At 41.2% G+C, this 16,071-nt stretch overlaps 1 protein-coding gene across 3 annotated transcripts in view; it reads right to left on the reverse strand.

Annotated features, from left to right (window-relative positions):
* Positions 1-1,528: 1,528 nt before the first annotated feature.
* Positions 1,529-16,071, reverse strand: part of Armh4 (armadillo like helical domain containing 4) — a 114,557-nt gene continuing 100,014 nt past the window's right edge. For 2 of the 3 annotated variants that reach the window (XM_041633805.1, XM_041633804.1), the window contains exons 6-8: positions 10,944-10,975; positions 4,461-4,595; positions 1,529-4,252 (exon numbers count right to left, since the gene is read on the reverse strand). In XM_041633805.1, the coding sequence (XP_041489739.1) occupies positions 4,184-4,252; positions 4,461-4,595; positions 10,944-10,975 (236 nt within the window). In that variant the 3' untranslated portion in view covers positions 1,529-4,183. The remainder of the gene's footprint in view (positions 4,253-4,460; positions 4,596-10,943; positions 10,976-16,071) is intronic. The other variant, XM_041633806.1, reaches the window with a different exon arrangement.

A 16,071-nucleotide genomic window follows, 5' to 3' on the forward strand; every position in this document is an offset into this window, starting at 1 on the left:
TGTTCTTCCCAGTTGTTTGACATTTATTACATTAATTGAACAACCTTTATACACAATTATTTATTTTGCTGACTATAGAAGAATTCTAGGTCTCAAAACTTTGAGTCTCACATTTTCTGGAAATCATTAAAAATCATCCTTTAAAAATATCAAAAGAAAAACCCGTTTAAGAAAAGGAACAATTAGATTCTGATATTAAACCAGCAAACCCAGATCTGTGATAAGGGTAATACCACCTATTTCCTCCATACTTGAAATCACTGCGGGAAACTTGTCGAAAGCTTGGCACAAATGTGTGGCCTTTGTGAAATGTCAATAACCTCCAGATAATATAGCAGGGACAAGCAATCCCAGACACTGCCTAAGGGCAGACTGTAAGCAACGAAGTCATACTGCTAGCTGGAGAGGCTGCTCGCTTTCACTGCAGTTTTCCCCTCTTCAATTTCCCTTTGGTCAGAGCAAAGCCTGTTTCTACCAAGGACCTCACAGCTATAAGCTTGTGCCAAATAGCATAGCTAGTTCCCAAAGCTGTTTCTCAGCAGCTGGCAGGGATGGAGATTAATGATATCCACAGAACTCACAAAGCTGATTTGATCCTACACCCCCTCCTCCACACACACTATGGATGTGATTTAAATGGTGCTTCATTTGGACTTCTACAGAAAGAAAATACCCAGAGATACACACAGAGAGAAGCATTAGACATTCAGAATATCACTCCATAATGTTTTAATGGAAGTAACATTTTAAGTCTTGGGCTTCAAATGTGTGTACGTATGTTTCAAAATAAGGGCACTTGCTTATTATGCATGATGTCATGAGTTTTATCCCCAGTACCACAAAAATAAAATAAAAATAGAATAAATTAATGAAATGATGAAGTGCTTTAGTATTGACTAAGATAAAACCACTTTAAATATATTCCCAAACGACACTTTACAGTTTTCTTCATGGCCTGTTTGACCTGTGTCAGGGATACAGGTACTGCAAGTTTCTGGAAAAGCACCACAAAGGTAGCGTATGAGCTGCAGTCAAGGCCAAGGCATTGCTATGGGAATCTCTTGCCCTGGGATACTAATTAACTCTAAATATTGCATATAATTTCAGCCAGAAGCTAGTGAAAGAAGCAGCTCATAGAAGATAGAAAAATTAAAGAAGTTCAAAATAAAAATATTATCTTCTGATTATAGCCAATGGGACCAAAAGCATGGCAGAAACTTCCTCTCCTCAATCTGCCTTCTGTTCTTTTTTCTAGTAGCTTCTCTCATTTATCTTTTCTTTTATTTTGTCTTCCTTAGGGTGGAAAGTGTCCTTTCCCAGAGTCCTGCTTTCCTTCATCTTTTAGTTTCATGGCAAAAATATTTAACATGAGACCTACTATCTTAACAAGATTTTGTGTGAAAACACAGCATTGAAGTGTAGGCGCTATGTCGTACAACATTGCATTATTGCCTATAGGTGCTATGTTGTACAATATTACATTATTGCCTATAGGTGCTATGTTGTACAATATTACATTATTGCCTATAGGTGCTATGTTGTACAATATTACATTATTGCCTATAGGTGCTATGTTGTACAATATTACATTATTGCCTATAGGTGCTATGTTGTACAATATTACATTATTGCCTATAGGTGCTATGTTGTACAATATTGCATTATTGCCTATAGGTGCTATAGTGTACGATATTGCATTATTGCATGTAGGTGCTATAGTGTAAATATTGCATTATTTCCTATAAGTGCTATAGTATACAGTATTGCATTATGGCCTATAGGTGCTATGCTGTACAATATTGCATCATTGTCCATAGGTGCTACAGTGTACACTATTGCATTATTGCCTATAGGTGCTATGCTGTACAATATCGCATTATTGCCTATAAGAGATTTGTTGTACAATATTGCATTATTACCTGTAGGTGCTACACTGCACAACTGATGTCTAGAACCTATTCAGCTTCATAATCAAAACTTAATACCACTAACCAACACCTCCTCATACCTCCCTCTGCTCCCTTTCCTGATCCTTGGCAACCATCATTCACACGGGTTTCTGAACATGACCACTTAGATGGTTCATGGCCTTTAGAGTCATGCAGCACTTCTTATGGGTCTGGTTTATTTCACTCAGCAGACAGTCCTCCCACATCTGTGTCAGAGGACCAGGACTTTTTCTCTTGTTTTTAGCACTGAGGAATAGACTAATGTGTAGCACATTTCTTTATACAGAGAGTGAAGTAGGTTTGTACAGAAATATGCTGTGGTCTATAGAAACCCCTTTTCTATGCGTGTTCACGTGTGCTGACGGGATGTAGACATCGCTGCTAGAGGACACAGTCACGCACATGTCATCCTCACTGTGAACGTGTGACTGTTACTCATGGCCTTTATATACAGCAGTTTGAAGAGGCAGCCCTGAGCTAATCTAAAGCTACAGGTTGAGCAGCTCTAGGCATGACTGACCATCCATATCGCCCATGTGTCCTTGAATTAGAAGAACCGATTGTTAGTTTGCCATATACATCTTGTCAAGAATGCAGGTACAATGTCCCCTCGCGCTCGCCGGCTTGAAGCCTGAGGAGCACAGCAAGAGTCTGCTCTTAGAAAGCACCACTTATTCGGAAGCAGGACAGCTCTCCCAGGGAGACTGACTCACCGTGAAAGTCATCACTTATGTTCTTGGTCTACTTTAAAAAACTCTGACTTCAACCCCATTTAGGAACTCTAGTTTTTGTTTGTCTCCATCGAGCTTTTCATTTCCCTTATCAGTTTTACACAGTTGCTTTCTTGATCAAAAGAGTTAAACTTAGTGTGTGTGTGTGTGTGTGTGTGTGTGTGAGAGAGAGAGAGAGAGAGAGAGAGAGAGAGCGCTAACCATCATTCAAAAATGGGTTCCATTTCCCTTTTCGTTCTCTAGAAATGATACATAAATCCATGTGGGATGGAAGAACCTGTGGGAAAAATTCATTCGTATCTTTCAAAGCATGAGGGAAAGGGCAAAGAAATGAAAATACAGCACATAGTTTGGGCTTAAGGTGGTCCTCATGCTGAGTCCGCAGATGTAACTGATGATTAATTCTTTCTCTCCTCTGCTTACGTTCCATCTTCAGTAGAATGGAAAAAATATATGCTCTTTCCCACCCAGAAGCTACAAGGAGTAATCAAATAGACCCTGTTTGAGTAGAATAGGCTTTAATGTCTATGAACAAATTCTCCATGGTAACAGCACTACTGGTAACCTTTATCTATCCTTGGAACTGACCCAAGCCATACTGCTCAATGCAATGCACTAAAATCCCCAAATACCCAGATTCAAACATTGTGTTTGAATGCGTTATTTGGTGTAGAAGAGGGAATTGCATTCCAAGGAAAACGAGAAAGGATCTAATAGCTCATCATCCCACATGCGTGACAGAGAGAGTTTATTTACATATGAGGACTCTGGGTCACCTTCTACCAAAGAATGCCTGCCTTTTCTAGTAAAGCCAAAGAAGACCACTGGTGGCCCACTCCTTCCTTAGCGAGGTCGTAGACGTGAAAAGTGATCCTCTGACTTACACAGTAATGCCACATGAATACAGAACCAAGGAGCAGGAACAAACACTCTGGAAGGCCACACATCCTTATCTTCATGTCATCCTTTTTTTTCCTTCTCAGTTAATTTCAGTAATATACCAATGGGATATTTTTTTATGATTAGCAAACAAGAATCTTCCATCACACCCATTGGACTAACAGTAGTTAAGAAAGCAAGCGTAAATTAAGGCTAAGGGCTCTTTAGTGTACAATTTTTACTGCATTTTTTCTTACTAACAGTGAGACTAAGAGACGAAAAGATAAAAACTGAGACTGAAAGGTTTAAAAAATACAAGGTATTTACTTTACCTAACCCAGCTACTCCTACTGAACATGTGTGCTCTGTGCTTCTGAACTGCAGCCCTTGGTGATGGCAGACACTGCAGAATAACTGAACACTGCATGCTACATTTCGTGTACAGGGCGTCTTTACTGCTCAGCACAAGAAAAATCTACTCCCCAGCAGAGACGAAGGCTGGGTCAGAGGCCCAGTAGCAGCAAGGTGGTGAGATATCGTTGCCATTTATTTATTTTCTTTTTTCTTTTTGCCCTCAAATAAAAAATGAAACAATGATGTCACTGCATTAAACCCAAGTCCAATTCAGAATTCATCTTCCGAGCTGTCCGCTAGCAGCATCACTCTGTCTTGCATGCTGTTGAATTCTTTCTGCTGGGAGAAGAAGACAGGAAAGCATCAGATTCTTTCTCTGCAAAGCCAAGGAGCAGACCCACTCTAAAGAGTGGGGAGCAGATAATACAAAACGCCTCAACAGAAGGCTTTCTTGCACCATTAAATCCTCTGTACTTTATCAGGCAAATTAGGCAAGCAGGGAAGAACTCTCCGCAACCGATTAGCTTTGCTTTTGTTTCTTGCATACCTTCCTTTTATGCCTTTTGAAGCCATTTCTTCTTCGGCGATTCATGACCTTAATGCTGTAGAGTGCTCCCAAGATGAACAAGGCTCCAGCTATCCCTACCCCAACAGGCACCAGCATTCCAGACATATAGCCAGCCTGAACAGAGGAGGAGAGAGACAGGTATCAGGATGCTACATGGACCACCGGATTCTGAGTTCCCTGTCCCTGTACATAGCAGCAGGTTTTAAGATGCTTTGAATCCTTCTGTCTGCTATATTATAATTTAAAAGGGAACCTATAACAAAGGTTCTGCTTTGGGGCTTTGGAGGAAGAAAGCAACAGAGAAAAATAACAACCTTTTTTTTTTTTTTGATATTTCAAATCCCTTAGAAGTAAGTTCTGAAATAAATCAGCCAGACCCAGTGGCCCCTCCAGCCACCTGATTATGCACATTTGTCAACATCAATTTTTGATGACAGAAATATAATTTGTACTAAAGATGGATGGAGTGGGCTTCTGAGAATGCCAGGGCTATTAAAATGCAATAAATTAAAAACAGCCTGAGTCGCATGCCAAGGAGTTGAAGTGTCCTCTGGAATACTGTGTTCCTTGGAGGGTAAAGGGGGACGTCTCACTCTCTTGCTCTCCCTTCCACACTGTGGCTCACACTCTTCTCAGCTATATTACAATAAAAAATGAGAGATAAGCGTGCACACGAGTAGAAGGCGAGAGCACCATGAAGAACAAGGAAAGGGGCAGGGATTAAGGCACAGGAATTAAGAGGTGGGTTAGTTGTTGGGCGTTAAGGACAAGGAGCAGGCATATGCATGTGAAGTGGATCTCTGAGTGAAGCAATGTGGCCAATGAACAAGACCAAAACAGAGTGTCCTCAGGCTCAGGGAAGTGATGACCAAAAAGGGCACAAAGATCGCTGCCAGCAACATGGCTACTTCCCAAGGAGCCTCAGGTGTTTCAAGCATACCGAAGGTCACTATGGACACCTCAGTCCTGAGAGAAAAGCATGGTCCCTGCACATCCCAGTGTTCCAGCCAATAGCTCCACCCACTCTTGGAGCAAGGCCCTTGTCCTGAGGTAGATCTTTGCAGTAAAGCTCCTGTGGGCTGCATGGGTATACACTAGCCCAGAACCTTTTCATGGGAGAGCAATAGGGTGCACCCCAACTGGACAAAATACATCACAGCTTTAACTTTAAAATCTAGAATGAGTAGACAGTCATTTTTATGAGAGAGGATGAGTCTTCCTCTTTTTCATTTTTGATTTGTTTATTTAATTTCTGCCTCTCTGTGTGATGTGTATATGTGTGTCTGAGTGTATGTGCGTCACCAAGAGAGGACGGAAGACATCCATCACACCTAGCACTAGAGTTAGAGATGGTTGTAAGCCACCACATGGGTTATGGAATAGAACCTGGTCCTAAGCAGGAGCAACAAGTGCTCTTAAACCACAGAGTCATCTTCCTAGTTCCGGACTAATTTCTAATCTAGAAAACGATTCAGACAGATGGAGGGGTGGGGAGAGGTTTTCCGAAAGCACCGAGGTCTGTAGGCTGTTCTTCTTCCTCTAACCCTGCATGTGGAGCAGTAGAGATGGCTTCACAGAGCCTCACAGGGCCACACAGGGCCTCACAGGGCCTCACAGAGCCTCACAGGGCCTCTCACCCTTGTCTATGCTCAGCATCTCCATCACCGCTCTCATATGCCAGTGTTTCAAATTGGGGCAAAATATGAAATTTTTTTTTATTAATTTAAGAACAATGAGATTCCTTTAAATCAAAGTATTGTTTTCAAAGGTGAAACAAATCCCACCCAGGGATTTGTTCATTCTTCAACAAATTCATTCACTTTGTAGAAAAATCAGCTTTTCTAAAATTCTTGCATATCCATTGAGTGTTATAAAAACTCAATCATCTTCCATATAGAGAAATATTGGACAATGCAAACTTTTGGTACTTTCATAAAGAATAGAGAATTTTTAAAATCAATATTTTCAGTGCATTGAAATGTAACACCTATTTAATATGAAGAATAATCAAATTTTAGACCCATTAATGAACTTTTTATAAGTTATGCATTCAGAGAAAAACAATCTATTCTTTGGAATATCAACTTGTCAAACATTGCCTGAACCTTCTGCAGATATATAGTTTAAATCCATACCAACAATGTGGGTATTCAAAATATATCATTCTCTTCATATTTCACACACAAACAAATTTAATTATATCCTTCACTTTTTAAATGGTATCTCTTTACCTTAAAGTTACAAGTAAATTGTAGAATGGGAATGAAGCGGTCAGGCCACCTTCCAATACTATGTAACCACTTGTCCTTTAAAGCTGGCTAAGCCAAAATAACATCTTCCTCAGAGATGCCCATCACTTATATTTTTCAGAAATAAAATAAGAAAGCGTGCACTTATTTTTTTAAGTTTTTAATTTTGCCTAGTAGATTTTCTTCATTTAAAACCACTGGCTGTGCATGTGCATATAGAAATGGTGTCCAGAGCACACAGTTTACCCATGTGTTGTTCAAACCAAGACTGTGCAAAGTGGGTCTAACCATGACAAAACAGCCAGCAAGCCTAAAGTGATGGGTACTCTATGTTATATAAAAATATGTATCTTCATAAATATGTGTACTATGAAAAATGAAAGACAGCTACAAAACGAAGAAAGGAAATGGGAGAAGTATGATAAAGGGATATGTTACATAATTGATGGGATTTTGTTTTAGAGGAGAAATATTTTTGTGAATATCACTTTGGGTCTGTTAAAAAAGTTGCACTGCAGATACCAGGGACCATAAATATACTGTTGCTAAAAACTACAGTCAGATTTGACAACACAATGCTCTTATCCTCAGAAACTATGCACTGAAGAATTTGGAATAAATAAATTATAGTCTGTGCAATTTATCATCAGATGGTTCAGGTAGGAATAAGGAGGAGAATGTCTTCACAAATGAAAACTCCAAGGCGGTAAATGTTAGCAGTTGATGCAACTAGGCTAAAGGTGGGAGGGATGTTCTTGGTGCCATTCTTATTTTTATTTCCTGCCTATGAATTGTACAGTATTCCCCTTAAAGTCTAAGCATCTAAAATACATGGTAAACAAAAATCTCACTAGACATGCTTGCATTTATGTGTTTGCCTTTGAAATTTTTTTTTAAAGAAAATACATTTGTTCAGAAGCATCTGTTTTCAAGCAAGCTATAAGAAAAGCCCATGAAAGGCACTGAGGTCTTAGTTCAGTTGGTAGATTCCTTGCCTAGCACGCACAAGGTCTTGGGTTCAGCCCCCAGCACCACATTAAATCAAGCATAGTGTGCATACCTGTAATCACAGCATTGAGAGGTAGAGGCATGGAAATCAGAAAACAAAAGCCATCCTTAGCTACATAGTGAGTTAGAGGTCAACCGGGGCTATGTAAGACCCTGTCTCAAAAAACAAATAAGCAAACACATACTGAAATGCCCTGCCTCAGATCTGCTGTTCTGAGCCTTGTGTTTTCTATGCTGCAGTAGCTCGCCAATGGGAGCACAGGTCAGAGGGACTTGTCAGGCTTGGGAACACAGACTATTGGGCCACATCCTCAGAGTTTCTAACTCAGCTCTAGAGTGAGTTCTGAGAATCTGCATTTCTGACAAGCTCCTGGGATTTTGAGGATGCTGGCCTAATGGCACCGTGGATCTCTGTGAGTTCGAGGCCAGCCTGGGCAACAAGAGATAGTTCTAGGGCAGGCTCCAAAGCTACAGAGAAACCCTGTCTCAAAAAAACTAAAAACAAAAAACAAGAAAGAAAGAAAGAAAGAAAGAAAGAAAGAAAGAAAGAAAGCAGACTGAGCAAGTCAGCAAGCAGCACCCTTCCATGGCCTCTGCATCAGCTTCTGCCTCCAGGTTCCTGACCTGTTTGAATTCCTGTCCAGACTTCCTCTAATGATGAACTGTGGTGTCAAAGTCTAAGCCATATACCACCCCACAAGTTGTTTTTTGGTCATGATGTTTCATCACAGCAATAGTAACCCTGACTAAGACACCAAGGCCATACAGATTCATGTGGAGAGAGCTGAGCTGGACATTCCATCCAGAATAATGAAATTACTTGGGAATGAAGGTCAAAATGATGTATCATCAAACTGAAGCAGTTTGGCATGTTTCTGTGGCTCTACCCAGGAACCTCTGACTACAGCTGTGTTGGGCAGGAGCTTCCTGTTACTCAAAATTGACTTTAATTTTAACATCAAAACCTGAAAAATCAACAAAAGAAACAAACCAGGACTTTTGAAAACACCTTCTTTCCGAAAGCTCCCACAGCTAACAGAGGCCTGATATCAGAACAACTCATGAGACTAGACTGAGGGGGTATTCTGGCTTGACTAAAGAACTCAGTTCAATAGGTGTTTAGTTTTTGTCTAAGGGACTCAGTGACTTTCATCAGAGGCAATAGCTTGCAAATTGCTTCTGAAAAGGGTAACTAGTAAGAACTGATATTTACATACAGATTATAAAGTTTAAAATATCTAACCTCAATGTAGCTTTCTGCCAATTTTTAAGCTTATTTTAATCGTTTTTGGAATAAATTTTAGAAATCTTTCTCAGGATATTTTTCTAAATCTTTCTGTCCATCTGAACGTATCCTTTGACATAACTAGACTCACAACAAACACCAAAGGTGGCAGCCACCGGCCTCAGCAGCCGGGAAGTTTCCTTTATCAATTTATCCTTTATCAATTTATCAAAATAACCTCACTCTAAAAAGCTACATATATGCACATTTTACTAAAATAAAAGGGTAGTGAGAACTATTATAATCCCATAATTTTAATTGCAATTGAATGTCCCATTTTTTAACATTAAATTGTAGCAAAATTAAAAACTATCAATTCCATTATAGGAAAACTGGCTCAAATAATAAAACAAAATATATGGAAAGCCATAAGCCGAGATGTTTTGAGGCTAGGGAACTGAGGGCAATTAAATGCCTGGCCATTAAAAAGGTTTTCAAGCAACTGAAGTCCCAATTAAAGCTGAGCTGAGCTGAGCTAATGGAATCTGACATAGGCTGCACCAAGGAACTAAGGCTTCCACCAATATTTTGAGGAGCAGTTGCAGTTAAAACTACAAAGCTGCCCAATATGGAAACTTGGAGAGGCTTGAAAATCAAAGAAAATAAAAGCATGCACATGGAAAGAAATTAATACCACCATTCGGTGGGTTGAACATGTATAGGAGAGGGAAGCACTTTCCACAGCTGCCCATCTAGACAGGATGGCTTGCTAGATCCTTGTAAGAAGCATCACTGCAGTAAGGACACACTTACTTACTTACTTACAGGGCAGCTTCCTGTTCCACAGACAGAGCTGAGCAATACTGCCAACATCCCCTAAAAGAAACTCTACCACATAGATCAAAGGTGTTATTCAGCTGGACATACCACTCACGGTAAATGCCTGTACATTTGTCACAATAAGGAGATGATGGCTCAGTGGTTAAGGGGTCTTGCTCCTTGGGACTGAAGTGAAGGCTCAGTGATTGAGAGAGAGCACTGGCTGCTCAGGCAGAAGACTCAGGCTCCATTCCCAGTACCCACATGGCGAGTCACAACTGTCTGTGACTTCAGTTTGTATACATTAAGGCAAAATGCTCATATACATAAAATAAAATGAACACACCTTTAAAAAATCATGTTTTGAGAGTTCTTGCTGTACAACTACAGGATCTGAGTTCAGATCCCAGAACCCACATTGCAAGTGGATGGTAGGTCTTTCTCATAATTGTAACCCCAGTGCTGTAAGGAGTAGAATTGGGAGAATTGCTGGGGCTTGCTGCCTGCCAGTGCACCCCAAATCCATCAGCTCTGGGTTCAGCGAGAGATCCTGCCTCAAAAGAATAAGGTAGAGAGTGATAGAGGAAGATATTTGATTCAATCTGTGGCCTCATTCATGCATAAACACACATGCCTGTACACACATATGAATGTATACCCCCAACACACACTCAGACACACACACACACACAGACACAGACACACACACAGACATACACACACACACACAGACACACACAGACACACACACAGACACACACACACACACACACAAACGAGGTGGGGAGGAGAGGTGCTGGGGATCCAGAGAATAAGGTGTTTGTCTTCTGTGTTCCCAGTAAAGTAATCTGAAGGGAATACCTCTTTCTGAGGGAGGCTCAGAGCAGCAAATTGAAGATCCATTATTGTTATTATTATTATTATCGTTGTTGTTTTAGATTGTAATTTAAATACAACATTTGTCCCTTCCCTTTCCTCCCTCCACACTCTCTTATGCTTGTCATAGCTTTCCTCCAAGGTTATGACGGATATTACATGCATATGTATGTCTGTATGTATATATATAACTTCCTGAATGATAACACGTGGGAGCTCCACTGCTCCGCAGATCTCCTATTTACCCTTCAGTAAAAATCAAAGGGAAGAAGAGACGCTCCTTACCTTGTCTTTTAGCTTTTCCATCCAGCTTCTCACTAGGAAAAACAAGAGAATTGGATATAAATAGCCATCTCCTACTTACATTTCACAATATTGCACTAACTTGTTAACTTGATACACTGAACTTTTTTTTTTTGCACAGAATATACTAAAAATATCAACAATATTAACAAAATGACAACAATGACTTTTTTGAGACTGTGTCTTTCTACACAGTTCTGGCTGTTCTGGAACTTTCTACGTACACCAGGCTGGCCTTGAACTCAGAGATTTGCCAGCCTCTGCTGTGGAATGCTGAGACTAGAGGTGTGTGCCAGCAGGCCACTTGGAAATACAACAGAGAGCAAAAGCACTCCCTGCCATTACTAGATGAGGAGAGAATATTTCTGTGCCAACAGAGTTCTAGCTACTATTCTGTGCATTAGGAGAAGGTCCAGGAAAGGACAGGGAATGACTTCCAAGGTGCTGTGTTCATTTTCTTCCTGCAATAGTTTTCCTTTAACCTGGTGCCTTATTTGTCTCCCTTCTTAGGATCAAGGAGGATGCTTCATTTGAAGCACCCTGGGGAGCAGAGAGTAGGGAGCGAGGGGGCGGTGGAGCACCAAGGCAGCCCAGCTCTGGCTCCAAAGAGAAGCATTGCGACTGTATCTGGAGAAAAAAGAGTGGGGCCAAGAAGTCATTACTCTACAATAACCACTATTAATAACAGAAGAAACATGAGTGATGGGCGTGGTGAAGCCCAGCTGAGTAATTGTCTGAAGATCCAGATAACAAGCATTTGGAGTTTCAACAGAGACACGGGCACCATTCAACATGTGAAGGGGGGCTGGAAACTGGAGATGGGCACTTCGCTCTTCCCTGACGTTCAGTGTTACATTGGCGCTTCAGTGAGCTTGTCATTTCCACACAGAAGACTGCGTGGCGGAGACGGTGCATCTTCATTTTATCTTTACTATCAAGCAAAAGAATTCAGCAAACAAATTAAAGGTGAAAAATGAGGTTTCTTTACACTCCCCTTTCTTTCTGGGAGTTTTCAACTAGCAGAAAAGGAGGACACTGAGCTTTTCCCTGAAGAGTTGGAGAGTAAATGTATGAACTCAATATGGCTGCCGTCACTCATAGCTACCCGTTCTGCTGCTGGAGTACAAAAGCAGCCCTGGACGATCTATAAGCAAATGTGCTCAGCTACGTTCTAATGGACTCTCTTTATAGACACTGATATTTGAATTTTATGTAACAGTTATATGTCATAGTCATTTTCTTTTAAAGACAAATTAAAATATAAAAAATTGTTTGCTCACAAGTTATATAAAAACAGGAGGCCAGTCAGAGTTAGCCATGAGCCATAATTTGGGACCCCTGGAATAAGAATACTCTACTCAAGAAGTCAGCACCTCCATTTGCAATCTGACACCCACAATAATGTATTTGATCATGCCGACATGGCTATGACTATTTCTTACAACGCACATGCATTCTAACATGTGATCCATGAGTCGACAAGCATGAGAGTCGGATAAACCTGTGCTCACAAGCCAGCTGTGGTGGCTCCTGTGCACAAGCTCAGCAATCAGGAGGCTGAGTCATGAGGACTGTTCAAATTTAGGGTAAGCCTCAACTACAGTATGAGACTGTGTCTCATAAAGTGAGATGTGTGTGCTCATAGAAAACATGGCGGAACTGGGATTCAGAGAAACTAAGAGATGCCTGCAGTCAACCGGAGAATGCTCACGGGAATGCCAGCCTGAGTTCTCGGAGTGAGACTTCTCTGTCACCCATCCCAAATGCGGAGATACCCTTGGCTTTCCCATCTCCTTTAATTGGCATCAACTTCTCAGGGTTGTTCTTTCCTCGTTGCTCTGTGCCACCTGGTGCAGACAGATGTGGTGACTATCAAGATAGGACCACGTTTATAGGAAAGTCAGAAGAAACACATCTAGGAACTTCAGAACCAGGCCAGGACTTGGTGCTTGCAGGAGTGAGTCCACCCAGAAGGGATGTCAGTTGCTGACTCTAGAGGAACTAAGGAGCCTGAAGACCCTCAACCCCCGCTACACAAAGAAGACAATGGATGCTCCAGGAGACCACTGTGAAGATTAGAAATGTCATATGTAAAAATACAGCATAGAATCAGATATAGAATTCAAACAGGGAGAAGAAAGACAATGAAATCTGGGGCTTGTGTCACTGTATCTCAAATATAAAGCAGATTTCAATGTAAGCAAGAGAATATTCGAAATGCATTCACTAATTCCAAAAATATTTGCTGTGTGTATGATGTTTGGCCAAGCATTGAGCCCTATTGTGTCTATAATAAGTTAACAGATGCTATGAGACCTAGTTCCAGTGAGAAAGGGGGTCAGTTCTCAAGTCTCTAAGAGGTGGATGACAGGAAGCCATGTGGGCTTTGAGAAAACGAGGAACGGAGTCCAGAAGCAGGAAGTTGTCTGGGTATTATACAGAGAAGATGACAGCGCAGCTGGCACAGGGTGACTACTCTCAGAGCAGAAGGACAGGAGGCAAAGATCAAGGCTGGATTTAAGGCACCCGTAGGCTTTTCCACTCTAAGAGACTCATGGCCAAGAGGAGCAGTTTCAACTTGTTCCTCTCCTGGAAAGCAGCTACCCATGTGTGAAGACTGTAGAGTAAATTGTATGGAGTCTGTGATGGCCAAGTTTCAGGATTTGTTTGATTGGTAATTTTCAGTGGTGTGTGTGTGTGTGTGTGTGTGTGCGTGTATGTGTGTGTGTATGTGTGTGTGTATGTGTGTGTATGTGTGTGTATGTGTGTGTGTGTGTGTGTGTGTGTGTGTGTGTGTGTGCTTTATGTATACTCCTGCCACAGCGCATGTCTGAAAGTCAGAGGACAACTACTACCTGGGGGATTTGTTTCCTCCAATCATGTGGGTCCTAGGGATCAAAATCAGCTTTTTGGTGGCAAGTGCCTTTACTCACTGAGCTCATCCATGGTGGTTAGTTTTAGTTGTCCATTTGACACAATGAAGACTTGCCTGGTGAGAGAGTCTCAGTCAGGTTGTGTCTAGATCAGACTGACCTGGGGGCACATTTGCAGGGGTGTGTCTAGATCAGACTGACCTGGGGGCACGTTTGCAGGGGTGTGTCTAGATCAGACTGACCTGGGGGCACGTGTGCAGGGGTGCGCCTAGATCAGGCTGACCTGTGGGCACGTGTGCAGGGGTGCATCTAGATAAGGCTGACCTGGGGACATATATGCAGGGATGTGTCTAGACCAGGCTGACCTGTGGGCACGTGTGCAGGAGATTACCATTATTGCCTTAATTGAGGTTAGAAGATTATAAGTCTAAAATAGATAATAAGTCTAAAATGTTTTAGACAAAGGTCTAAAAATAGTTTAAAAACTTGTCCCACACAGTGTCTACAGAGTGGAATAAAATTTCAGAATATTTTTTAAAGATTTTATATGTATGGGTGTTTTGCCTGAATGTATGTCTGTATGCAACATGTGTTCCTGGTGTCCATGGCGTCCAGAAGAGGGTTCCTGATCCCCTGGAGCTGCAATTTCAGATGATCGTGAGCTACCATATAGTTGCCAAGACTCGAACCCAGATCTGGAAGTGCAGCCAGTGCTCTTAACCACTGAGATGTCGCTCCAATCCCTCAAGGTGAAGTTATTTAAAGCAAAAGAATTATCAAAGTCTGTAGCTTCAAGTCCTGTATCCCCGTCAAAGTCTGTAGCTTTAAGTCCTGTATCCCCGTCAAAGTCTGTAGCTTCAAGTCCTGTATCCCCGTCAAAGTCTGTAGCTTCAAGTCCTGTATCCCCGTGAGCCTTCCACAGGGGATGTTCTCCCCACAGCCCCAGAGGAAAAATACTGCGTGTAACTAAAGTAAGGAACATCAAAAAAGTAACCAAATTAAATAACATGAGGCAGAATTAAGGACAGTATCTCTTCCATTCTCTGTCTTTCTTGAGACTTGCCACATTATATATAGTTTGGAACTACTTCTTAATTAGGAGGAAAACACATTTTAACCCCCACAAAACTCTGCAAACCTTTACAACTCGAAGTTGGTAGTAAATTCCTGACTGTGAGGGGCCAGAGAAGTTGAGGTCTTTCCACTTGGCAAGTTCCCTAGATGACAGGTACAGACACTAGTCCCACTGAAGCTAGTTTGTGTTTCAAAATTTAATTTAACGGAATTTGAAAAGCACAGCACTCAAAGAAGACTACTGTTCTCCGTCAAGTAGGGATGGATAGAAGTATCCAGACCAAAAGTAGGCTTGAATAAAGGCCACATAAAAAGTCTTCAGCTGATATACTCCCTGGTAAGAAGCCGAAGGTTTTTTGTCATAAGATCAGGGACAAAAAAAAAAAAAAAAAAAATCAGGCACACAAGAATGCCTAATGTTGCCACTTCTGCTCGATACAGTAGCTGAAGTTCTAGCTGGTGGATTTAGATAATAGGGAGAAAAGGCTGTCTACTTGGAAATAAGTTAAATGGGAAAATATAAATTAAAATCCACAATCTTTTAAAGACACAATCTAAAACTGTGCCGTGCACATTCACACAGAGAGGTGCAAATGCACAGGTGCACACCCACAAATGCACACAGGCACACATATGCATACACACACTTATGAGGGCATACTAACACATGCATAAACACACATGCATGCATACAACATAAACACATACATACACATATAAAATCTGGAAGTATAGTGATATTTCATTAGCATTTCAATAAATAAAACTTGCCTGAAGACCAGAGTAAAACAGCCCCACTGGTCAGTCTTACAGACCAGGCAGTGATGACAAACACATTTAATCCCAGCAGCCACACTAGTTTGCCATAGAAACCGGGTGGTGGTGGTGCATGCCTTTAATCCCAGCTTTAGAGAGAATTATAAGACGGGAGGACACAGCTCTCAGGCTCAGTCTCATTCTGAGGTTTCCTGGAAGCAGGATCACTATTATGGGCTGAGGTAGAGGTAAGAGCCAGTGACTGGCTGTTTTGCTTTAATGACCTTCAGGTTGAACCCCAAATTTTGTCTCTGGATTTTTATTAAGCTTGTTATATGGAAGAACTTATAATTGGATTGAGCAAAGTTACTGGATACCAAATAAACATGTTGATTGTTGAAATTTCC

Source organism: Microtus oregoni, unplaced genomic scaffold, assembly GCF_018167655.1.
Source record: "Microtus oregoni isolate MIOR12 unplaced genomic scaffold, Mior012 000045F_ref0000178, whole genome shotgun sequence".
In the NCBI taxonomy this organism is placed as follows: Eukaryota; Metazoa; Chordata; class Mammalia; order Rodentia; family Cricetidae; genus Microtus; species Microtus oregoni.